Here is a 24783-nt window from a genome sequence, read left to right on the forward strand (position 1 = left end):
GTCACTGGACCCAAAATGTTAACTCTGTTTTCTCTCCACAGGTGCTACCAGATCCACTTGGTTTCTCCAGCAATTTCTGTTTTCATACCTTAAAAATTGAATTGGGTCCTTTACAGGTGATGAGAGGAAATATTTCTTCTGGTGAATATGTCCAAACCTTGGGTTAATTTAAGATATCAATAGACTGGTATGTGTTAAGTGTTACAGAACCAACATGGGTAGGGGGAATTAAGATGTCATCAAGCTTCATCCAAATGAATGGCAGAACAGGTTAAAGGAGATGAATGACCTCTTGTTCCAATAAGATACAGAAAAATTCTGACAGCAGTCACGCCATGTTTGTACCCTCTAGGATGGAGGTTTTTATGGGCGAATTCTGCACATTCTTCTGAGTTTAATAAATCAATTCACTTGGACAGCAGCCTTTGACTTCCTATGTATCGGAGGTTGCTTTAACTTGCGCATATCAGCTAAATTTGTTGAGTGCACTGAGGTAAGAGAAAAGCATCTGCTTTATTTTGGCCTTAATACATGGTTAGGCATTGTTATATTATATTGATTACACTTCATTATTTCAGGTAAAAACTAAAATCACAACTCATCTAAAACCACAGAGATAACAAGGTGTAGAGCTGGATGAACACAGCTGGCCAAGCAGCATCAGAGGAGCAGGAAAGCTGACGTTTCGGGTCTGGACCCTTCTTCTATCCGCCTCCCCGCCTCTCTATTTATTTCAGAATCCCCTCCCCCTCCCCCATTTCTGAAGAAGGGTCCAGACCCGAAACGTCAGCTTTCCTTCTCTTCTGATGCTGCTTGGCCTGCTGCGTTCATCCAGCATCGGCAGTTCCTACTATCTCTCATCTAAAACCACATTCACTCTAACTTCACTTATCCCTTCTTTTAATCACCCTAATCCATCATTCACACTATGCATTTTACTGTCTCCTCAAGTTTTTTTTTATCTATCATTCTTGCTTTAATTTGCTAAATAAAAATCCCCACCAGGCTGTGGCACACAAAATCTTCTTTTACAGCAGCTTGTTTTGACTGATGAAAGCTGTCTAATCTTCCCAGCTCTTTGTCAGAGATTTCTGCTCTTAACGTAGTGGATGGGAACAAATTAAGGTATCTGTTAAGTCCACAACAATCTGGCTATCAAAATATATGTGAATTAATCCCATTATGTATTTGTATCTAAAGTAACTTGCTGGATACAAACCTTCCTTCCCTCTGACACGTGAGCAGAGACACCTGGACCCAACTTTAATAATCAAAAATGAGATCATTTTAATTTTTGGAAGTTGGTTTGCAACCCATTCATGATGGAATTATAGAAGCCATCATCATATTACATTTTAGAAAAAAATGCATTTTCTGTCACAAGTTGCACAAGCTCAGGCACAATGACTTTCTCTTTCCACAATGCAAGTTCTGAGCTATAATCAGCAGAGTGGAAAACATGGTGGTGACTCTTGTTTGTCTAGTTTGTTTTTTTCCCTTCTTGGATTTAACAATGCTGCCAGAATTTATCAGATCAGTTTGAAAATCATGCAGATTCGGAGAGCAAAAAAAGGTGACGTTTACTCAATCTCTGTCTTTTATACCTGGAAACGTCTAGCAAATGTGTATCGGGATGTGCAATTGTGCCAATGCATCTTTAGGCAAAACGTATACCGCAGACAATTTTTCAAACTTCCAGAGTCGATATAACGGCTGTAATCTGATAAATCCAGAAATAGGTTGGGTGGGGGTGGATTTTAATCCATTGAGGATTATAGTTAGTAAATGAAAGCAACAAACTGAGACAGCTGGCAATTAGACACCAGTGGAGGGTAAAATGAATGGGTAAGGAATCTTCTGGTGCAGCCTGGCTTTATATCCCACTTGCTACAAAGATTTGTAATACCATCACTGAACAGGTCGATTCGAAAATATTTAGATGAATGGGGTTTTAGGGATGACAAAGAGTGCGTGATGAGTGCATGACACTTCCGGGTCCGGGCAGCAGCCAATCGCGGCCGTGGGCATGACGCCAGCCCGTGTGTGTCCCCCACAATGGCCGTCGCCGATTGGTAGTCTGAACCCAAGGAATGATTGGTTAAAATGGCCGTCAATCTGTGGTCCGGGAAGGTGAAGGGGCGTTTCGAAAGAAATCCCGCCTTATCACGGTACTGATTGGCTGATTTCGGTCAGCACTCGGCGCTGTCTTAAGCCACGGCCCCGACACCTCCAGCTCTGTCCCCGCCCACTACAGCTCCGTCCCCGCCCTCTCGATCTCTATCCCCGCCCCCTCTACCGCTCTCTCCACCCTATTCGTGCAGGCCCCGCCCCTGACAGCCCAGTCTCCGCCCCCTCCCGCCCGGCCCCGCGTGATTGGCCGGCGCGACGCTCTGTTTTGGAAGTCCGCTGAGGGCCCGTGTCCGTTGTCGGCGCGGCTTCCGTTCCCGCTCCCCGGTTCCGGGCTCGGCCTTGGGATACAATGCGAGTGTGAGCGGGTGGGTGAGCCGGCGTACGGAGAGGCACCGGGGAGGAGGAGGAGAGGGAGAAGGGCGACGCCATCGCCATGGACAATCAGGTAGAGTCTCCGCCCTGGCGGCTGCAGCCTCGCCCCACAGCATTGTGAGCTGCTGGTCCCACAGGCCTCCTGCAGAAACCCCGGGCCAGCAGCGTGAGGAGAGAATGCAGCCTCCTGACTGATGGAATGTCCCCCATTCATCCACGGTGCTCCCGTTTTTGCAAAGTTTTATTTATTTATATATCGAGAGAGAGAGAGAACATTCATGCATTAAAACAAGTGCTGGCGGCCACTGATCTAAAACACTTGAGGGTTCAATCTACACCGTAATATTATTTGGGGTTGGTTGACAGATACCTGATTGGAAAAGACTAACTGAGTGAACATCTCGATGAAAGGCCGATTATAGTCTCTGGTTGAGTTATTGACTCCTGTTTTGAGAGTCTAATCTTGGGCATTAGAGAAGGGAAGAGTTTTTTTTAAGGGTCCTTATTTCAACTATTGAGATTAAAGATAAGACTATTACCGCTGGTCTTCAGAAGGCGACTGACGCAAGGGTTTTCTGTCAGGAGAAAGGCAGGAATAAAATGGCAGTTAACATTTAAAAATAAATCTTCAAGAAGGCTTCAAGCAAACTCCTCCACAGCAATCCAGCATGACCTTTAGGATGCTTAAATCATTAGTAACCGCAGTAAGCTATTTAGTGAAGCTTAGCAGGTCACCTCTTTGTAATATACATTAAATGTGAAAGTATAGTGCAAATAGATCTCTCTGTTTTTCATATAACTAAAGACTCTTTCAAGGTTAATTTTGATAAGTTGACAGTCTTTGGATTCATTTGAATTTTCAAATACATTTTCCTTCTGAACAGATTAAAAGAATAAACCTTAATGTGTTGAACAGACAAGATTAGCTGTTTAATGGCAACATTTGTTTTGATTTCCACATGTAGCTTCTTTAAGATCTATGCGTTCGCAATATAGCACAATGACTAACAACAGTGACTGCTGCGTAGATTACTGTGACATTTTAAATTCCTTCCAGTATTGTGCAAACAAATTGGCAGTTGCTGCAAAGCATATTTAAATTTACATCAAATGAATATAGTTTTCCATCTGATTTGCAGAATTGTCTCATTAAAATATTAGCCACAAACAACTAAGTACTGGTAGAGCATGGGCAAGCAGCTGTTCTGATTCTTTCACATACAAGTTGTTTTTTAATCAGAGTCTGAACATGAACTCTGCTTATGACAAACTGATTATTTTCTGAACAGCGCTGGGATACAAAGTGTTTCAATTGGTGAAGTTGACCGTAACCATCTTGTGAATTTGTTGTTTTATCTGGTTAGTTTTCTCATAGAAATATTTGCACTGATGATGACATAGGCTTTGCATCATTATCATTGTGTTGTTTAATGCTTTTAATATTGAACTTGAATTATGGCTTTTTTTTCCCTGCTGGCTACTTTTGACTGGAATTCTGCCCTTATTTAAAGGATAAGAGTTTGGCATTGAAATGTTTGGATTTTTTTTTTTAAGATCCCCTTCCTTACCTTTTCTCAATGTTGGTCTCTTCATCTGAATGTAGAATTGGCCAGGAACTTGGAGAAACTCATTAGGTGGTGATCCTTAATGTTTGAGTATGGGTAGTGACTGTTGACAACTTGATGACTAAGCCTGATATTATGGTCAATCAATGTGCACGCACATATTTCAAACTGACATAAAGGTTGACTGATTATCTCTTCTCATCGAAGGGGATTTAATTGGACTTAAAGTCAAAAATTCTTTTGTAACAGCTATGGTTCGAGTGCTGTTTTGCCTTTTTCACACAGAAGGAAAGCGGTTCAAGCCCCGCAGCAGGTATTTGAAGTTGTTGAAATAGGACTGCACTGTTTGAGGAGCCACATTTCAGATTTGATGTAAAATGGAATCACTGTTTGAGGAAGTAGACAATGTCAAAGTGCCCATTTCAAGTAGAGTAGAGGAGTGCTCCCAATCAACAATTATCTATCAACCAACATCATTAAAACAGATGATTTGATTATTTCCTTCCTTACTGTTTGTAGAACCTTGATGTGTACATAATAGTTAGCGCTGGTTTTACAGATTCACTTCACATAGGCCCAGCATTTATTGTCCATCCCAAATTGTCCTTGAGAAGGTGGTGATGAGTTGTCTTCTTGAACCACTGAGGTCCTTGTGGTGTGGGCACATCCACTCCGCTGTTAGGGAGCGAGATAATATCAAATTGGACACACACAAGCATTACAGCCAGATTATATTTAATGAGTATAGATTTGGAGGTTCTTTTGTGTGTTTGTGCAGGTGGGTGGGGATGGTGGTCATTGTGGCCTTGGTGTAGGAGAGGCCAAGAATTATGTGGTTAAGGCAGATGGGCTAGCCATTTAGACTGTTAATGATCTAGAATAACGTGGAGGTTGATGACTTGTTCCAGTGGCCTGGTCCTCCACCCAGCGACATTGTCCCTGCATAAATCAGACAAAGATGAAATGGGTTGTCCTTGAATATGTGTTACTTCTGAATATTCAAACTCTGAGTAGGCCTTAAACTCCTGGGATCAGAAGAAACAAAGCTGAAAGGCGTGGATAGGATCAGTTGATAAGATTTGCTGAGACAGGCTGAAAGCCTTTGACCACAGGGCCCCACGATAAACCTTTGCATGGTTCAGTGATAGGGTTGCTGAGGAGTGACAAATGTCAAGTGAAATGAAGTAATATTTACTACATTACTTTATTGCCCATGACCCCTGAGCTTGTTGACCTGCTGTTCCAATGAAGTCTCACTTGAAATCCCTCATACTTGTGTTCAAATCTTTTCATGATCTGACACTTGCTTATCTCTGTAACTTCTTGCAACCCTTTCATTTTCAAGAACTTTGCTTTTCTCCAACCCTGACCTTATGTATTTCCTCCATTTACTCTGTCTGCACTGAGGCCTAAACATCTGAAAATCCCTTCCTGAATGTCTGCACCTCTCTCCCTCTGTCTCTCTCTGTATTTTAAGACTGTTCTTGTAATCTGTTTCATTGACCAAACCTTTAATCTTCTTACTTCTCCCCTTTTGGCTCGATGCTCATATTTGGATATGTTTTGATACAGTGTTTTAGGACATTTTCCAATGTTAAAGGTGCTGTATGCACATACACTTATTGTGGCAAAATAATGCAAATTGATTTATGTTTAGCCTCACCTCACTAGAATATTAATCAATCTGACTTTTTTTTTAACAGTTTGGAGCAATGCATGTTCATGTATGTTTATTTCCTAACGGAATGTCATTGTTACATCTCTTGCGTTACACTATTGTATGTAAAGGTATTCTGGAACCTTCGCAACATGACAGATGTGGAGGAGACCTGTGGCAGAAATAGGTAAAGATATCTAAGACAGAACTGAAATTTGTAATAGACTCCCTAAACTAGAATATGTTGGTCTTTGTGGTAGGTTTTAATGGGTGACTGAAAAGACAAAAGAAGTGGAGAATTTTAGGGAGGAAATTCCATAGCTCAGGGTGTAGGCAAGTGAAACCCGACTGTCAATAGGAGTCATGAAACTAGAGATATGGTAGAATCATAGAGCAGTACAATTCAGAATGGGGCCATTCCATTCCAGCTGCTGGGAAGTGTTGTATAGTTAAATCTGACTTCCTTGTCCTTTCCTCAACTGTGCAAATTTGTTGCCTTCAGGTATTTATCTGATTCCTTTTAGAGAGTTAGTGTTAAATTTTACTCCAACACTCTTCCAACACGCTTTCCCTGAAACCATCTGTTGCTGTTTAGTCAATTAACTTAAATCTGTCACCATGTTACTGGCCTTTCTGCAATTCTTCCGGTTTACTTTGTTAAAACCGGTGATGATTTTGAATATCTCTCTTAAACTTTAGTCCAAGGAGAGCCCAACTTCTGTAGGTTCTTCACATAATTGGAAGGCGCTCAGCCCTGGTACCATTTGAGTAAATCTGTTCTGTACCCTTTAGAAGCTGTGCTGTTCTTATCAAAGTGTGGTGTCCAAAATTGGCCGTAATACAGAAGATAGGGTCTAACCAATGTGCTATAAAGGTTCAGTATAACTTGCTACTGCTTTTGTACTCTTTTTGTAAAGCCAAGGATCTTTTATTGTCTCAACTTCTACTGTCTTCAAGGATTTCTCTCAGAACATGTTCCAATCCTCACTTCATAATTGTATTACATAGTTTATATTCCTGATATTTTTCCTATCAGAATATAAGATCTTTTGCTTCTTGGCATTAAAAGTTGTCTGCTAATTTTATGTCCTCCTGAAGCCTTTTGCTATCTTTGTTTATATTATGTTGTCAAGTTTTGTCATCTGTACCTAGAAAAACAATGTCTTGTTTCTTTAATCTAAATTTATTATCTAAACTTAAGAACAATGGCTATGATCAATATGCTATCTCATGTAAATCACCTCCATATCACCGAAATGTTCTATGTAGCTGCTCACGCCTGGTAACTTTATTGAGATGACTTGTGCATGGCCTGCATTTGACCTTTTGGATTATTGCCTCAGAGGGAGTATTGGTTCTGATGCTGATCCCTGGGGACGGTACTATTTTCTATAGCGTCTGAAAAACAATCGTTCACTGTGATGCTCTGCTATTTGTCGCTTACCCACGAAGGCACTTCCCCATTTAATCCCATGGGCTTCAGTTTTGCTGATCAATTTTCAATATTCCATGATATCAAAATACTTTTTGGTTTCATATACACAAAGTCAGCTGCTGTCCCTTCAGCAACCTGGTGTTACCTTAGGCCAGAATAAGAGTGTTAAGGGAGAGATTTCTATATAAGCCCTGGGGATGGTGCATGTGGTGCTGTCTGGCACGAGAGGGGCCTTTTAGAGACCGGCAGGCACCACAGGGGCTGGGGATCACCAACCCAGATAACGTTATTTTAATTTAGTTGAGTTTCTGTTTCGTTGAACAAGGTTCTGTTCAACAGTTAATTTTACTTCGAAACAATGACACAGTGGTGGCAATTTCATCATTATTTTTGACCTCCTGTTTTAAAAAAATTGGGGGAGCTTTGCTTTGTATCTTGCCCTGTCCTGGGAGACTTTATTGGAGGCAGTGTTAAGGGAGCTTTACTTTCAGTTTAAAACAGCAGAGGGAACCTTACTCTGTATCTAGCCCAATGCTGTCCCTATCCTGGGATTGTCTGGGGACAGTATAGAGGGAGTGTTAGTTTCAATTTAAAAGAGTAGATCAGTGAGGATAGGTGAGCAGGACTTGATACGAGTTAGGATGCAGGCAGTACTTGAGGGTGATGTGGTCTTGTCGCTTAATTCTGGTTTTGTGAGAAATTGTTGCTATGTCTTTCGTGTGTGTACTTGTTTGTTCTGGAGTGAGGGCCTTTGCTTGAATTGTCTGCTTTCAGATAGATTGTGGGAAACTGCTGTTTTAAGTTTTGAGGTAAGTGTGAAAGATACTTTAAAAAATGATCCCTGTGGTGTTTAATTAGATCATTTTGCAGTTTTGCCTTATTGAAACTTGAACAGCTGTAAGGTGTGACACTGGGCACATAAACTAGTGAGTAGTTAGGAGCAGCACTTTTGTAGTTTTGGCTTCCATTGAGGTTTTATTTTATTCTGCAACAGAGTGCATGTTACAGCTTGGCACTTCTGCCCTGCATGCTGTGATCAGCTACGTGCCAGGTTTGATTGTTGGCCTCCACTAACTCGATCACTCGGGGCAAAGCTGGCAGTACAGCGCTATTGTTAACCTGGATGTGTCAGACCACAAAAGGAAATCTAATAAGATTTTTGTTCTCCAGTGATCCTGCTGAATGTGGGCATTAGATTAGAATGAGATTGGGTTCAGCTGAAATGATGCGCAACATTTGCTGCCACAATGTTCAGATAAAGAATGGGTACTTGTTTGATCTGTTGTTGGCAACAGTAGGATATAACATCAAAAATTGCACACTGCAAGAAAGTGGGATAAGAATAGAAAATTCAAAAAGGCAGGAGGAAGCAGAGGAAAATGTTCTGCTGATACCACAGTATAACAAAGGAACCTTTACTACTTTGCACAGCATAACTTAAAATATCATCAGTCAGGGATTTGGTGAGGCCAAGATAAAATAATTGGCATGTATTATGATTGAACTCTGGCCTTTTACTGTCATCTAATGCTTGGTGCACCTATATGCTGATCCATTGGGCAAGATTGCATGACATCACTTGAATATTATTTTGACTCCGCTGTGATTCGTACCTGCTTTGCACTTAAGCCCTGTATAATTACTGTTTATATGATCTATACGTCTCCCTGTTGTGTTGTAGGCTGCTTCAAAAATGAAATCAAATCAGTAACGGTTGTTTTGAATCAGAGACCCTCGCAATGAATTTCATCGAGAGATGCAGAGATGCAGTCTGAGGGACTGGTGTTAGTGTACTGAAATGTTGATGTGTGTGTAGCAGTAGGTTATGCAGAGGGTCTATTTGCGTGCATTGAATGGTTGAATTGTATTGTGGGGCGATGATACATATTCTCCCCGAAGAGCATTAATGAACTAGATGTGTTATTTTGGTGGTTAACCCGCATGTTGAATTCAGTTTGGGTTTATGAAATTAGAATTTGTGATCTTAATGCTGCTAGTTCAGGAGCATAACCTGTAAGGCATTGAATTCAATTCTGATTGTATAACTCCCAGTGATAGTACCTCTCAACTGAGAGTTATGTTGTCTTGTTGAATTTGTGTGTTTATCAAAACCTGATTTTTATCAGTAAAACTCTTTCTGACTATGGCTATGTTGCAGTTTCCTTTAATCATTATCATTTAGACAAGTGCATTTCTCAGGAATCTGCTCTTGGAACTGTACAATACTGGTCATCCCACTGTTGTAGTGTAGGAAATGAAGACTTCGGATAGTATGAGGTACTGTTTGTTGTTGGTCCGTGTCACTCTTTTGTACAGTACAGTACAGTAACAGCTTATATTACAGCACTTCTAACATAATATCCCAAGGCTTCACAAGGGTTTGGATAAATGTGAGGTATTGCATTTTATTGAAATATTGAAAGGGCAGGACTTTTACAATTAAAAGTTGGACCTTGGGTAGTGTTGTAGAACAGAGTTAAGGTGAGTAATTCACTGAAGTTTGCATCGCATGTAGACAGGGTGGCTAAGAAAGTGTTTGCCTTCATTGCTCAGACCTTTGAGTACAGAAGTTGGGACGTCATGTTGAGGTTGTACAGGATGTTAGTGAGGCCTCTTCTGGAGTACTGTACCAGTTCCGGTTGCTTTGTTATCGGAAAGATTATTAATTTGGAGAGGGTTCAGAAAAGATTTACCAGGATGTGGCTGGAATGGAAGTTTTGAGTTATAAATGGAGGCCGGATAGACTGGGACTTTTTTCAGTGGCGTGTAGGACTGATCTTTATAGAGGTTTATAAAATCACGAGAGGTATAGATAAGATGAATGGCAGGTGTCTTTTCCCTGGAAAGGGTGATTTCAAGGCTGGGGGACATATTTTTAAGGTGAGAGCAAAAAGATTTAAAAAAGGCATGAGAGGCATTTTTTTTTCCTTAGTGTTTTGTGTGTGGATGCGGGTACAGTTACAATGTTTTAAAAGACATTTAGGTAAGTGCATGAAAAATAAGTGTTTGGAAGTATATAGGCCAAGTGCAGGCAGGTGGGACTAGTTTAGTTTGGGATTATGGTCTGCATGGTTGGACCAAAGGGTCTATTTCCATGCTGTGTGACTTTATAAAATATGCCACTGAGTTACATATTAGGTCAGATGACCAAAAGCTTGGACAAAGAAGTAGATTTTAAGGCTCCTCTTAAAAGAGGAAGACATGGTACATTGGTAGAGATGTATTGGGAAGATATTCTAGAACTTGGTGACCAGTTAACTGAAAATATAATCACCAATGTCAAGTAGAGTTGATCAGAATTAGAAAAGCACAGATACCTCTGGACCTGAAGGAGGTTAGAGAGTTTTGGAGTAGTGAGGGCGAGTGATTTGAAGACAACGATGAGAGAGTTAAAATCAAGCTGGTGTTTGACTGTCACTGTGTGGATCAGCAGGTCGGCAGATAAATGAATGAGACTTGCTGCAAGTTAAGGCATGGTTGGACAGGATGACCTTAAATTTATTGAGGATAGATTGTGGGAGACCAGCCAGGATTATATTGGCATGGTCACGTCTAGAGGTAAGAAAAGTGTGAATGAGATTTCAGCAGAGAAAGGCTAAAATAGGCACCCTCAACATAGTATGCATCAAACAACAGTAAAAATTTTAAAATTAAGTAGATCTCACTGTTTTTGGTGAATTTTTGGAGCAAATTAGCAGTCCAGACTGTGTTAATCATTCATGATTGTTTCTATTCTCAGAGGCAAGCAGATACAAGATCTGGTGTATAACAACGATATGGTTAAACACCGCAAGATGTTTTTTGAAATACTTGTCTGATTTCCAAGAGCTTTATGATTTGTGTGTTTTCCAAGGATAACATAATTAAATGAACCTTTTACTCCTCTCATTTCCCATCTTTCAAGAAGAGAGCTGACCACAAAAGTCACTTTGTTCAGAAAAGTTGCAGTCTGATATTCTTGGATTACTTTTCCGAAGTGAATTTGAAGTTTCTTTGATTAACAATACTCAAAATCTCATAATTGCAAGGTGTTTGAAGCTGTCTCCCTAAGAGTTGCTGCTGCTATTTTGTGGGAATAACAAATGTTTTGCTGAATGTTAATTTTGGACTGTTTACAAGAGTGTGGTTTGAATAATGGATTGGAAATATGGAAAGCATGCCCGTTTCTGGTGAGATCATTGCATGCAGCATTCAGAAGAATACACCAGTCTTTTTGTCATGAAATCATTGCTTGTTGCAGTGAAATCATCCTATTTAACCTGTTCATATTACTGATTGAAGACTTAAAGTGAAGAATTATGTGAGTGAATGAAGAAGGCTGTATGGGTTGATGATAAAAACTTATGCATAAAAGGAGGGAGTGGTGCTGCCATCAGATGAGAAATTGGGAGGGAAGGAACAAAAGTTGTGCTAGGAATTTTTTTTTTGAACTAGTAATTGCATTCTTTTTCCATTAGTTTATTGTTCTGGATTAGCTTGTCCACTAACCAGGCTTCAGTTTTTTGATTTTTTTTTTTAATCTACTGCAGTTCCCTTGTGACTTCTGCTGTGGACCAGTTCGTAATTGTATCCGAACATACAAATCTTTTCCCAGGAGATAGATTGTATCTTGAGCCTTACCCTGATGGATAAACTGAAACTCCTTGTATGAAACATATGGGCCAAGCAAGGCAGGTCGGACTAGTTTAGTTTGGGATTATGGTCTGTATGGTTGGACCGAAGGGTCTGTTTCCATGCTGTATGACTCTATAAAATATGCCACTGAGATACATATCAGGTCAGATGACAAAAATATGCCTCTGACTTGCAGAGGTACCAAATGCTATGGGTAACCTCTGTTCATTAATCTGAAATTTAAACCATGCCCTTTTTCATGCTTCAGAATGAACTAGCAGTGCAGAATTCTGAACATGCAAACACTCACTGGTGACTTACTTGCATTGCTGTAATCTGGCCTCTTGCCAGACTTAAATTTTATAGACATGCAATATGTGTTCATTCCCTGGTTACTGAATGCTTAAAAACCTTGTAGATGGTGAGGGTTTTGCAGTTTCTCTGTCAGCTTGTTTTATTGGTATTTTCATCTGAGTGAAGTTTGGGCCCCACTGCAAGGATTTGAGGCTAAGTTATAACCACAGCATCAGTGCAATATTGAAGAGTTATTTGCTGTTAAAAATTCAAATCGGATATAAAGCACATAACTGGCCTTTACCTCATTCTGTTAGTCAGACGTTACAGGATGCAAATGGCCACCATACTAGCCTACATAATGAGAAGTACACTTGCATTTTTGGAACATCCTGAGGATGTGAAGGTCACCACTGTATTTAAGTAGAAGTTTGTTTTTCGTCCTATTCGTTCATTGTTATATGTTAATAGAGGTATTTAAGCAACTGAACTTTCCCAGTGCCATCCAAAATTATGGACAACTTGTGACGTCAAATGTTGATGTGAGACTTGTACAGGCCCATATGTTTCTCTCCAGTGTTCCTTGAGCTTTGTGTGCAATGTCAAACCATTTGCCTTTTTTTGTGATCAAAGTCCACGTTCCGTTAAAAGGCATTATTTAGTCAATGATTTTGAGTAGTGGATGATTGAAAAGTATTTTTGTGAGAATTTGACTGACGGTCAAGAATGTGGAAACATGACAATATTTCATACCTTTTTTCTTGTAAATTGCAATCATGGCATCCTTAAGGTGCCGAGGAATGGTTTTCTTGTTGTCAGATACTTTAGGACAAGGATGATTGTTCGCCAATGAGCACGTATATCCAGTTAGCAATCTGCTATTAAACCTTGTTGAGGCATTTGGCTGTTGGTTTGTGGAATTGATAATCACCTGCATCTCCTCCTGTTGGAGAGGATCAGTTACCTACAATGCATAGGTGCATGATTTGTTAAATCTAGGCCATCAGTTTACTACAGGATGGTTCAGTTGACGTTCAGAATGCAAATTTGTTCCTTTGTCCCTGGAAGCCATCTACATACCTGCTGAATGGCGGAAATGTACCACCAACTGAAGGCTGAGGTCCGGTGATGCATTTGTGGCATGAAGGACGATTGGAGTGGAGAAGGCGCATGTTCAGTTTTATGTTAATCAGAATAATAGGCACAATTTTGTCCATGCTATTAAGATGATCAATGGACTGTGTTTGACTGGATAAAATCTTTTCTAACCACGGGGCGGCTCCTGGCTCCTCGTACTTGATATTTGACTAGTCCTTAACCACTGTCTTGGTGGTATTTTTCCCACAAACCTTCCCTGGCTCAGTTGAGCATCCTGCATGCTATCTATGGAGATGGGGCAGCTCTGCAGTATGTGCAGCACTTCCTGTATCATGGTAGACTCCTCCTACCAAGAGACTAGCATCAATGCGGAAAAAGTCCAGCACGGAGGCAGCACTGGCTTGGGTGATTATGTCAAGCTGCAACAATGTGCTGTTGACAACAGGAACCTCTGGAAGACAACATTGGCCCTAATCTATAAGACTACTATGTTTACCATCCTCCCTGACTGCAATGAAACTTAGACCATCTACTGATGTCACCTTAACGTCCTTGAGAGCTTTTGTCAACAGTGCCTATACCAAATCCTGGGGCCAAATCGGTGAATCACCAGAACAACTTGAGTGACCACCATGAAACTTCCTAGGCAGGATCCTTTTCTCTGACCAAAACACAAAGGGTGGCCAAAAGAAACGGTACAATGATTTGCTCAAGTTCACCTGAAACAGAGGTTTTGACACCACTGACTGGGAGAAAACAGCTGCAGACTGCTCCTCATGGTAGCACCTCGTAAATCAAGGCATTTGATACTTCAAGGCTCAGTGACCTGACTACATGAGCATGGAATTGATAGCCTTGTGCATCTCCTCCTGTTGGACAGGATCAGATACGCAAAATCCAGGCCATTGTTTCCTAAATTTTGTGAGAAGAGACCTTCTTCCCTCAAAGGTGAAACTTGGATCATATTTGAAGCTGACCAATTAATGAGAGAAAAGTTGATGACAGCTGGGTTATAGGATTAGGTTTGGATTGCTGTCATGAAAAGCTGGCATGGATTTGGGCATCTGTCCATGCAACACAATAGTACCATCTGTTTGCCAGCGTGAGTAGTATATTGCCCCAAACTTTCCTTGTTTACCTTTTTAGAAAGTATTTGTGTTCTTCTGATCTGGAGTTTACAATTTTAGTTTTTCTACCCCATAAAGGATGATAAGATCATAAAATGTTACACACCACAGAAACAGACCATTGCCCCAACAGGCCTACATGAGCATTTATCTAACAGCTATACTGATTTATCCGACAGTTCTTTTGGTTCCCCATACCAGTTGAAATTATTTTGTTTTCAGCATTTAATTGTATTTTATGAATTCAACAAGTTGTGGCAGACGAATCCAGAAACTAACCACCCCTACATAGACACATTTGTTTTTTAACTCGCCCTTTTAGTTTTATTCGCATTCATCTTAAAATTGTGGCCTCTCCACTGTTTCATTTAAGTGGAAACAATCTATCACATCTTACTTTATTTTAACAACTCATAATCTGGAAGATCTGTCATGTTATCCTTTAATCTTCTCAGTTGTAGTTGAGTTTTTTTTTAAACTTCTCAAGTCTCTCTAAATAACCATAACCTCCCCGTTCATCTGGTAACAGCTTAGTAAATATCTAAGCTGTTATTTTTCCATTGCTGGTTTTATATCTCCTTATAATGGGCTAGCCAAAACAGAATTTGCTCCGACTGCAGCCTAACTGAAATCTTGTGCAGATAAGATTATTCCTTGCTTTTGTATTTGAGGCCTCTAAACCTCGCTTTGCTTTTGTGTGGCCTTGTCTACTTATGCTGCTACCTTTAATCTGTTTCTATATACCACTTAGCTCATTTGACCATTTAAAGAGAGATTTTCTTTCCCTACTCTTGCTTGAAAATGTATTTTCTAAATGAACCACATCTGCTAATAGTTTTTCCAACCCCCAGCAATCTTGAGCAAATGCTTTGGAAAGTTCGTAGGTTTGAAAGACCCGGTTTGTTCATACTTCTGCATTGAGAGCCAGTAATATAATGTACATTTATGAGGTGCCTTTACTGTTGTCATGTAGGAAACACTTCATTAACTTGGGCACAGCGAAGGGATAATCGTCAGGTTTTTTTGATATTGATTGAAGGATAAATACCAGTCAGAACGCCGGAAATACTATGGAATGTTTCAAATCCACCACAAGAACAGACGGAGCCTCTGTTTTATCTCTCTTCCAAAAGATGACGTACAACAATCTCTCTGTATGCCACTGGAGTATAGATCTTGATCTTTGTACTCAGATTGCTGAATTAGGACTTAAACCAATAACTTTGACTCTGACACAAAAAACGGTTTTCTGGCCAGCAATCTTTACAGGATATTACCCTTATAGTGTGAGGTCAAAAAAAGTGTGTGAGAAGAGGCTGTTCTGCTTAACTTGATTCAGAGGTTCATGCAACATTGATGATATCTCTTCCATTTCATCAGCTTTTAGATCCACCATGATCCCCCATTGCCCCTCCTCCTTTTCTCTTCCCCACCCCTTCTCCTCTTCTTGTTTCTCCCCCCCCATCCTCCTCTTCTCGTTTTACACCCCCCTTCCATGTCTAAGATTTTTGTAATGGAGATAGACTTTGAGAAGCATTTTAATAAAGGCGAGTTGGAGAGAATTCCAGAGGGCATGATTTGTCTTTGATTTATAAATTAGCAAACACAGGTGCATAAGAGGCCAGAATTGCCGGAGTGCTGGTAATTTTCAGAGTTGTGGGGCTGGAGGAGGTTACAGAAATAAGTGAGGACCATGAAGGGATTTGTAAACTAGGTTGAGAATTTTGTAATTGAGGCTGTGGCTAGTCCCAAGTCAATGCAAATGAATATGATGATGAGCTTGGATACATTTTGCCGAGTGCAAAGTTGGAGGCTAAGCAGAACAATGTTGGAAATGGTTGAGTTCAGAGATAGATGAGGGTTTCACCAACAGATGTGAGACTTGTGGATACAAATGGTGTTACAGAAGTAGAAAAAGGTAATGTCTCAGGTATGGCAATGGAAGCTCAACTACGTGTCAGTAGTGCTGCAAAGTTGTGATTAATTGTGTTCGACCTCCAACAGTAACCAGAGAAAAGGATGGAGTCACTGGTGGCTTTAGTGTCCCGAAAATTTAATTGGAAACGATTTCTGATCTCAAGCTAGTGGATTTTTTGGGATTTGATTTCATGTACTTACTATCCCGAGGTGACAAAAATGATTTGATATCTCTGCTTCATATTTGTAAATTTGTGCAGGTAAGCCCCTGTACTAGTTGATCACACTAAAGAGGATTTTAGTTTCAGCTTAACTGTATCTCTTGTTAATTTGGAGAAATATCATACCTCTCTTTGTCTCTTTTTTTTCTCCAGTGAAACTTTCATTTTGCCCACCAATAACTAAACTTCCATAAGGGCACTGAATCACCTTTAGCATTGTTGATGGTTCCTTACAACATGAGCAAGAGGTTGTCATATGGAGTCTGCTCTACACATATTCTGCATATTTAGGGATGTAAGGAATATAAGCTGTAAAGAGGGAGTTACATTGTTTGCTTGGAGAAGTTAGTCTTGCATTCATCAGGACAGATGCAAGAAAACCAAATTTCAAAATGAATGACAATTATACGCCATGAAAATAATGTTGCATAGTTGGCAAGTTAAAATCATTATGTTTGTTAGAAGCTATATTGGTGTAGGAACCTGCCCTCTTAAGGAAAAAAGAACAGGTCCAGGTATTGTGAATTTGAATTAAACAGAAGCCTGGGGATTAGTCCTCAACCAATCAATCGGCTTGCTAACCAATTAACACCTTTGTGTCAAGCAGCATATATTATTGACGGAATTCGGTGTCCCTGTCTATCCTGATGAATAGAAGACTAAAAGCTTTGGTGCATCTCTGATTCTGGGAAAAATCAAAGTTCTTAATTATTCGTACTTTACAGGTTCATAATTGGCTGTTGCTAGCTTTTGTGTAAGCTTTGTAGGATACATATCTGAGTGATTACTGTGTGTGAATTGATGCTGCAATTGGTTGGAACCTGTCTTTCAGATGAAAAGGTCAAGAGATTCAATTACAACCATTTTGTTGAGATGTTTACAGTAAAAATTTAACTTGAAGCTGAATTTATATGGAAAGTATCTTTTGCTGGTAATAACTGAACATTTGGTCTATATGCACTTTTTAATGGCCTTTTGTTATGTGATATATTTGAAGCACTTTGAGGCTTTCTTTGGACAGCATTGCCTAACTGCATAAATCAGCCTGAAGCTAGCAGCGATTGTGTCACAGATTTTATGGTAGCATTCTGTGAAACAACTAAAGAAACCTTATTTCAAAAATCATTTTAATGTGGAGAGTTAGAGCAAGCTTTTGTTGTTTATGTGCTCAAGAGATTATTAAAAAATTCTTACATTCTGTTTGTGCTGAGTACTGTTCATTTACTTGCTTTTCTATTGAATAAATCTGTCTAGTGGTTTGTAGCTGGAGGCGTATTCTGCTAATGTTCATCCACCAACCAAGTCAAGGAGGCAGCTTGAGTCGCTTATAGCGCCCAGGATTTTGTTTGATCTCTGGTCTCACTACATTTATCAAACTATTGGGCAAGTAAAGGTACCCTGTGTTTCAGCATGAGTGTGATGTCTGCTTCTGGGAGTGGTTGATGACAATGAACACCTAAAGTATCCAGCGTAAAGTTCCAGACAGGTTGAAGAGACTTAAATATGCAAAATTCAAAAGAGAAATAAGCAAAACATGCAGGGCTGAAGGAAGAAGGCAGGGGAGTGACACTTGGAAAATTGGTCCTACAGAGAGCCAGAGCAGACAAATTGATCAAAAAGGGCCTCCTTCTATATCTTATTCTGTGAAAGGAAATGATTAGAGAAGAAACTTTCTGAACGATGAAAGTTTAGGAGGAAAATTTGTTTATAGAAGTCCCTAATAGAAGTACCAGTTATTTCAGAGAGCAAGAGACTCACCCACATATTGAGCAAGGAAAGGATTTTACCTTTACTCCTCAAATTGCAAATAATGATTACTAGAATATTTATTTTTCTGGTGCTTTGGAATAATTTGAGATTTTTTTTCCAAAACCAGAGAGCATTCTGAAAATTTTACAACTAAATATTTTGCAAAGGCTAATCAAGCTCAGCTCTGTTCATGCAGTCACCTTGAAAACATTCAAATGCAGCTGTGCAAAACCTTTTCTTCCAACAAAAATGTTTCCAATGAAAACTATTTGACCCTTGCTGTGTCGCTGTCAAGCTCCAGCATCCTCATCAGAGTTCTGCCCAATCCTCTAATCCAGCTCTGAATGTTGCCAGAGCCTTAGGCTATTCAGTGTTGTGAAATTCCTGACTCCATCATCTCTCTCCTGTCTAATGCTGCTGTGTATTACTGTCCCTTCTCACGTATCCCAGTCACATTATGATCCATTGAGCTCCAGCACACTCACTAACTTCCACAGCTTTAAGCTGGTTAATCATGAAAGGCTGAAGAGGGCCGCAAAAGGTTGTAGCTGATTATCCCCCTCCTCCACTGTATTGATGGGCCCAACCTCTGCTGCCTGTTAGTGGAACGACTTTTAATGAAGTGAGAATTATATTTTTGAAGATAATGGCATCTTTCTGAACTTATTTTGGCGGACTAAGCGGGGACTGGATAGTGTAGAGAGAGAGAATGAAAGAAGTGAGGTTTGGTTTGGGAGTTCTCAGAATTACAGAAGTGTAATGGCGCAGAATGAGATCTTTCAGCCTGTCTTGTCTGCACCAGCTCTTCAAATGAGCGTTTTGACATAGTGCCATTCTTCTGCGTTTTCCCCATACCCTCGTACTGTTTCTATTCAGACCGTCATCTGATATCCTTCAGGATCCCTGAATTGAATCTGGGAGTTGGAGAGAGTTAAATAGTGTTGCTCGTTTGTATATGTTGGATGACTCTTTCATCCTGTTGAGTACCTTGGGATGTGTCTGGTGGTGGTGTGCTATAGATCAGTTGGAAAGCATAGATTGCTATGGCTACCTGCATGTTGTAGTATGGATAGTGATGGTAGAGGCTGCAATGTTCTTTCTGTAACATGGATCTCCGGGAAACTCTCCTCTTTCACTGTGTGATAGAAGGATTTGTAAATGTTATTCAACCTGTTTTGCCATGTTATGAATGTATCTCCCTTGGCCGTCATGTACCTGAGCGGGATGCAATCCCCAATATCAAAACAATGACAATGTCTGAAGACCTTTAAAAAAACGTAGGTAATAAAATTAAATGTGAAAAATCAGGGCCACTGATTTTCTGCACGGAAGTGAACAGTGAAGTACCACAGAATGTTATTAAATTGAAACATGACTTATTCAATTACAGTGAATTACGGGCATTGATTACTCATGGTACAATAGGTGCAAGGCCATGTAGTGTACTGAGAGTACCGTCACAGGAGGGTCACTGATAAAGAAAGATCTGCATTTATGTAGAGCCTTCCATGACTTTGGGACTCTGGACTTCAAGATGTCCCAAAGTGCTTTGTAGGCAAGGAAACACCTTTTTGAAGTCTGCTCACTGATGGAAATGTGGCAATGACATTTCTATGTAGCATTGGGATAGCAACCAGATTATTAACGTTTGGTGTTAATTGATGGATAAATATTAGTCCGGACAAAAGAAACTCTGTACAAATTAAATTATTAAACAGTCAATACTTTAAAAAAGATATGTGTCTTTGTGCATTTGCCATCTACACTATTTAGCTTTTTTTTTTGCTGATGTTTCCACTATAAATACCAACACAAAAATTGAAAATGAAAACTGTCAGTGTAAGTTCCTGAGATAGTTGGAACTGCAGATGCTGGAGAATCTGAGATAACAAGGTGTGGAGCTGGATGAACACAGCAGGCCAAGCAGCATCGGAGGAGCAGGAAGGCTGACGTTTCGGGCCTAGACCCTTCTTCAGAAATACAACTAGTGTAAGTTCCTGGTCTCTGAGCAAGCCAGTGGCCTTGTAGCTGCTGGGGAAAATGATGTAGCAGGGCTTGTGGAGACTTGGGAAGGGTGGGGTTATTTACCAGAACTTCAGAAAGACAGCACACAGATTTGATTCAAAAAGGGCTAGTCTGACCTGTCATTATTGCTGGGTCAGTGGGGAAATCATCAGCGGACCTGAAAGAAATATCTGAATTGAAGTAAACAAGACAAAGCTGATTGACAAGCTGAGAAATGAGTGACTCAAGTGCCTAGAGCTGTGCAGATTGCCTGTGTTGACATTGGTGATAAGACTGAGTAGTTTCGTTGCCGTTTGAGGCAGGTGATAATTCTAGGTACCAGTCATGTCATGTAATAAAAGCCCAGAGAAATAGAGGCCTTTGCAGGAAGAAAGTTCTTTGAGGCAATTTTTGGCATTGAGTGACTAACTTTATAAATGAGTTTTTAGTGGACTTGTTTTTCTCAATTATTGAAATTTTTAAAAAAAAATTCAATTGTCACTTGAAAGAAAAAAGATAAGGTGAACAAATTGAGCAGCTTGTTCTGTGATATTTGCTCGTTGCTGATTCAGAGCTTTCAAAACAAAATGCAAGTTTGTTTGTGTTATGATAGTTGGCTGAAAATATCCTTGCCTGTGCTGTTTTGTAGCTCACACCTACTCCTCCCTGTATTTAGTTAAGCAATTTAGCACCTTAGAGATCCAAAACGTTCCAACTTTGAGGGATTCAAGTCTCAACACTTCATGAATACAGCAGGTGCAAAGCTTTTAATGATATAGATGCACATGTCTGTCTGAAAATTGTGTAAAAGACAAAATAAATGTATGGCATTGAAACATTTACTGATGTGTTAGTACTGCGTGAAACATTGAATAGCTAAAAAAAAGCTAACTTTGGCCACTAGTTAAAGATTTTATAAATCAAGGAATAAACAGTAGAGAGTATTAAATAGGAATTTGGAAATCACCAAGGCTGAAGGAATGACCGAATACATTAGTACCTTTTTTCATTAATGTTTATATTGCAAGAGTTTGGTTTGAATAGGTATTATTTTCTGTACAGCTGTCTTGCTCCCATAACCAGTAGTTTGACTGCGCTGCCCAGTATCTAATCATACGATGTAACTTGACGGGAGGGAAGGAGTGTGATAATAGGATTCCCCTGTTTTCATCTGGACTGGAAACTGTCTCTTTTGCATGTGCCGTTTGTGAGTTCTTCTTGTGTTCCAGTGGGCAGATTAGTAAATATGTTGGTGAGAGGAGACCTAATGCAAATAATTGTTCTGCTTTGTTTTGCATACGAGTGAAGATGGGGTTCTTCCCTTCCTTCAATGGCACTTCTCCTTTTGAAAAATGAGACAAAATATAATAAGTTTTAAATTTTGTGGGCTGACATGCTAGATTTTGATATTACCTTCCTTTGTAGACTACATCTAACCTTCTGAGGCTCAGTTTGACGCTCAGCTCTGCTCATTGCAATCTTCTATTCAATACTGAATGCCCCCTCTTCCCCCATCGCTGCTGTAGAAGGGTGATGCCTGTATGTTTTTTTTGGAACACAAGCCTCCCTGAGAGTGTATTCTCAGTCTTGTTTTAGGTCCACGTATCGAATCAATCCTTCCAAAATAGATGTAGATGTTGTTGGTCAGTCTGAGATGAGATAATGAGAAGTTTAATTTTCTGCTTTTTATGAATATTTTTACAGTCAACACTTCAAACCCACTTTATCACAGAGGCTGAAGTGCAAGGCATTTTAGGCAGTAAAACCTCACCTTTTTTAAAAAGATGATGTTAGACTGAACTCATTTCCAAATTCCAAACATTTAAAAAGAAAATCAAAAGTTCCAAAACCTGACCTGTGATTATGCAAAAGCAAGGCCACAAAAAGAGGTGACTGAGAGCAAGTATATAAGTCAATAGAAACATCACAGCTGGGGTCAGATCAATTGCCTTCATGTGTAGCACCTAATATTTCATTTCATTGCAATCAGTGAAACTAAATAACAGGCATTGGGTAAAGTGGGCAGCTGATTCAATCTCACCCATTTTGTGCCCCTGTCCAAGGCAAACACTTCGTCCCAGGTTTCTAAATGGTAAATTAACCAGACGATAAATGTTGAAGGAAATGGGCGAGGAAGTAGCAGAACAACTCTGGCTATAGATTAAAAATCTAAAGTATCTAAAAAAAATCTAAAGTATTGCCTCCAGTAATTTAAATTTCTAAATGCAGGCTCTTTGTTGTAGGTTTATGCTAGGAAAAAGATATTTGTTGACACAGGTTGTAGGAGAACTCGCATTACTTGCTGAGTTTGGTTATCAAAATGGATCACCCCTAACTTTCTTGCAATGGTCTTGCAATTTGAGTGGAAAAGACAATTCAATCGCACCCACAATCTTTATTCTCTTGATTTTTCAAGATAGCTCATGTTGGAGAGTTTCTGTAGCTTTTGATCTCTTTCATTAATACAACACAAGCACTTTGATATTTATTCTGCATAGAAGTGCAGACTGTGAGGGAAATAACATTTTTTAACTGAACAGGTCACATTTAAACTAGGGTAATATTGAAAATACTGGAATTGGATGAGCAGGACATGAGGTTTGAAGGGAGCAGGTTGAGCAGGTGGAGTTGTGGCAGAAGAAGAGAAACATGCCAAATTGACTCAAAAGATATGCATTATCTGTTGATGAGTTATTGCTGGAATCCTTCATTTCACCACCACCCCAGCTCAAATATAGTAACCTCTGCCTATTGTAATGATCAAAGCAAAATCCGTAATGAATATTTTGTAAAAGTACAATTTGAAGTGTTATGTAAGGAGTGTCATGATACTTGTAAAATGTGGACAATCAGTTTTCAACCTCCATCATCAGATTTCATACCCAGGACGTTTCATGGACTAAAATCGATCTAAATTGATCTCAAAAAAAATAGTAAACACTGACTTAAGATGGGTACAGTGATCACTGGATCAGGTTGAACAAGTTGATGAATCCATTTTTGAGGTTAACAAAGTCTGAGCCAAAATTAACATTTTATCGAAAGACACTGAAACTCGGTCAGGCATGAAAGAACTTTGTCCAACCATTTTGATTTACAATCTTCTGGATGTTTACATATTGGGATGGAAGTTGCCTGCAGATTAGACAGCTTGAAAACACATTGATGCCAGACATGAGAATATGCAAGTGAACTTTACTTCAGGCAAAACAATTTTATACAAAGCAGAGAGAGCAAATAGATTAGTTACAACAGAATTGGAAGACCCACTCTCTGCCAGTTTTTTTTCCAGCCTCTCAAGAAAAGTAGCGTCTGCTAATGAGGCAGATTGATGAGGCATATGTTCACTGATAACTCGAAGATATTTACAGATCTTGTGACTGCTGAGGATACAAGACATTAATTAAATAACAGTGGTCTCGAGTTAAAATCTAATAAATACCTCAGACTTTAGTGACTTTTTAAAAACTACATCCTTGCCTTTCTTTTTGTGTCAGACACATTCCTTTCTAAACATTCTTACCTATGTTCATATATGTGTTTGTTGCATTTAATTGTCTTTATCCGGATTAGTAAATAATAAATTCCACTTTCTTTCACACATGAAATTGTTGGAGTTGGCTTCTTATTTTTGACTAGTATTCCTTTTTAATTGAATTATGATGTAGCTGTTTGTGGAAAAAAATTAAAAATGTATACGATCAACTGAGGAGGTTAAAAAGAGGAAAGCTCATACATCCCTCCTCATCCGATCATAATGAGAACTAGATGTAAATACATGCAAGCTGCTGCAGCCTTAGAGGGCCTGTATCTTTCTTTCTGTCCTGTGGGATTCTGTTATTCTCTAAACAGACAAGATGGCAGGAAAAGACATTGTGCCTGACACACTTGTAATTAGAGATAAATATTTGACTTGTGAAAGGTGCTATTTTAATGTTGGTGCAATCTAAGGTGAACTCCAGGAGTACTTTTGAAAATAATTCTCTGATACTGAGACCCTTTGGCAGATTCAAAGCTGGAAAATGCTTTTGGAACGTGATTTCCAGTTACTGTCAGGTGTGAAAATAAGCAAACTGTTGATTCCAGCAGGTCAAGCCACATTAACTTTGTTCTAACTTACTAAAATCTTTAACATTTTGGGCTTGAGTCCTTTTTAAGAAATGGCTTAATGTGGAAGAAATTCGACAGGATAAGTGTACCCACTTGAGAATTTTTTGGTGAGGGTGTTTAAGATTCAGTTGTCATGTGGTGATGCAATTATTAACTTGATTGTTAATGCAGCCAAAGCTAAAAAGAATTAGTTTTTTTAAGACTATAAGATATAGGAGCAGAATTAGGCCATTTGGCCCATTGAGTCCGCTCTGCTGTTCAATCACGGCTGTGCCCCAAAGAGCTTTATCTAGGTATTATCTCCAAACTCTTCCCATGTTTTCCTCCTGTCACTTTTCTTTGATTCAGTTTGTTAGACAACCAGCAGTGTACTGTCTTAAACCTATGTAATGTTTTCCCATCAGCAGTGCTTCTATAGTCTTGCTCTGCCATACCTCTGTACACTCCTTGCATGGCTTCTGTACGCTGGTAACTTTTATGCGTACCGCTC

General features: G+C 39.6%; 1 protein-coding gene across 1 annotated transcript in view; it reads left to right on the plus strand.

Annotated features, from left to right (window-relative positions):
- Positions 1 to 2359: 2359 nt before the first annotated feature.
- Positions 2360 to 24783, plus strand: part of mllt1a (MLLT1 super elongation complex subunit a) — an 80864-nt gene continuing 58440 nt past the window's right edge. The window contains exon 1 of the mRNA XM_048613990.1: positions 2360 to 2575. Within this exon, the coding sequence (XP_048469947.1) occupies positions 2564 to 2575 (12 nt within the window). The 5' untranslated portion in view covers positions 2360 to 2563. The remainder of the gene's footprint in view (positions 2576 to 24783) is intronic.

The sequence above is a fragment of the Rhincodon typus genome, chromosome 29 (genome assembly GCF_021869965.1).
Source record: "Rhincodon typus isolate 14 chromosome 29, sRhiTyp1.1, whole genome shotgun sequence".
Taxonomy (NCBI): Eukaryota; Metazoa; Chordata; class Chondrichthyes; order Orectolobiformes; family Rhincodontidae; genus Rhincodon; species Rhincodon typus.